The 867-nt window shown below is 62.7% G+C and overlaps 1 protein-coding gene across 1 annotated transcript in view; it reads right to left on the minus strand.

Moving 5' to 3' along the window:
* Positions 1-130: 130 nt before the first annotated feature.
* LOC112957733 (voltage-dependent L-type calcium channel subunit alpha-1F-like) overlaps positions 131-867 on the minus strand; it is a 5,618-nt gene continuing 4,881 nt past the window's right edge. Inside the window, exon 12 of the mRNA XM_026051463.1 lies at positions 131-256. Within this exon, the coding sequence (XP_025907248.1) occupies positions 131-256 (126 nt within the window). The remainder of the gene's footprint in view (positions 257-867) is intronic.

Raw genomic sequence — 867 nt, forward strand, 5'->3', positions numbered from 1 at the left:
GGGGGGGGAGCCCCACGTGGGGTGGCGCCGCGCTGCGCATGCGCCGGGCGGGGCACGGGGGCTGGCTGCGTCGCTATTGGCCGGCGCCTCCGCCAATGAGCGCGCGCCGCGCGGCAGGTGGCGGCGGCCGTTAGTGCAGCACGAGGCGCCGCGGAGGGGGGAGGGAGCGGCAACGGTTACTGAGGTAAAAAAGGGAGATTTTGGGGCTTTCCACGGCCTCCTCTGAGGAAAAAGCGACGTTTCGCTGCTGCGGAGCCTTTTCGTGAGGTAAGTGAGGGTTTTTACCCGCTTTTAGCTGGYTCCACTGAGACAAAAAGGGAGTTTCCTCCCCTTCCCCCACCCGCGGCCGTGTCTGAGGTAAAAAGCGGGATTTTTTCGAGCCTAACGGCTTCCCTTGAGGTAGAAGGGGAGGTTTGTGCCTCCCCTTGGGTTTCTGTGAGGTAAAAGGAGAGGTTCGCGCCTCCCTGTTGAGGTTCCCGGGGGTGAAAGGGGAGGTTCGCGCCTCCCCGTCGGGTTTCCGTGAGGTAAAAGGGGAGGTTTACACCCTGCCTTTGGGTTTCCCTGAGGTAAAAGGAGAGGTTTACACCCTGCCTTTGGGTTTCCCTGAGGTAAAAGGGGAGGTTTACACCCTGCCTTTGGGTTTCCCTGAGGTAAAAGGGGAGGTTTACACCCTGCCTTTGGGTTTCCGTGAGGTAAAAGGGGAGCTTCGCGCCTCCCTGTTCCCTGAGGTATAAGGTGTGATGTCCGCCCATCTCAGCGCGCTCCCCTCAGGTAAAACCCGAGCTTCCCGCCCCGGCGCTGCCTCCCCGGTTTCTCCCTCCCGCGGGCTCTTCCGAGGCCCCTTTCCGCCCGTTCCCCGCGCGCCCC

The sequence above is a fragment of the Nothoprocta perdicaria genome, unplaced genomic scaffold (genome assembly GCF_003342845.1).
Source record: "Nothoprocta perdicaria isolate Ctin4 unplaced genomic scaffold, notPer1 scaffold_755, whole genome shotgun sequence".
NCBI lineage: Eukaryota > Metazoa > Chordata > Aves > Tinamiformes > Tinamidae > Nothoprocta > Nothoprocta perdicaria.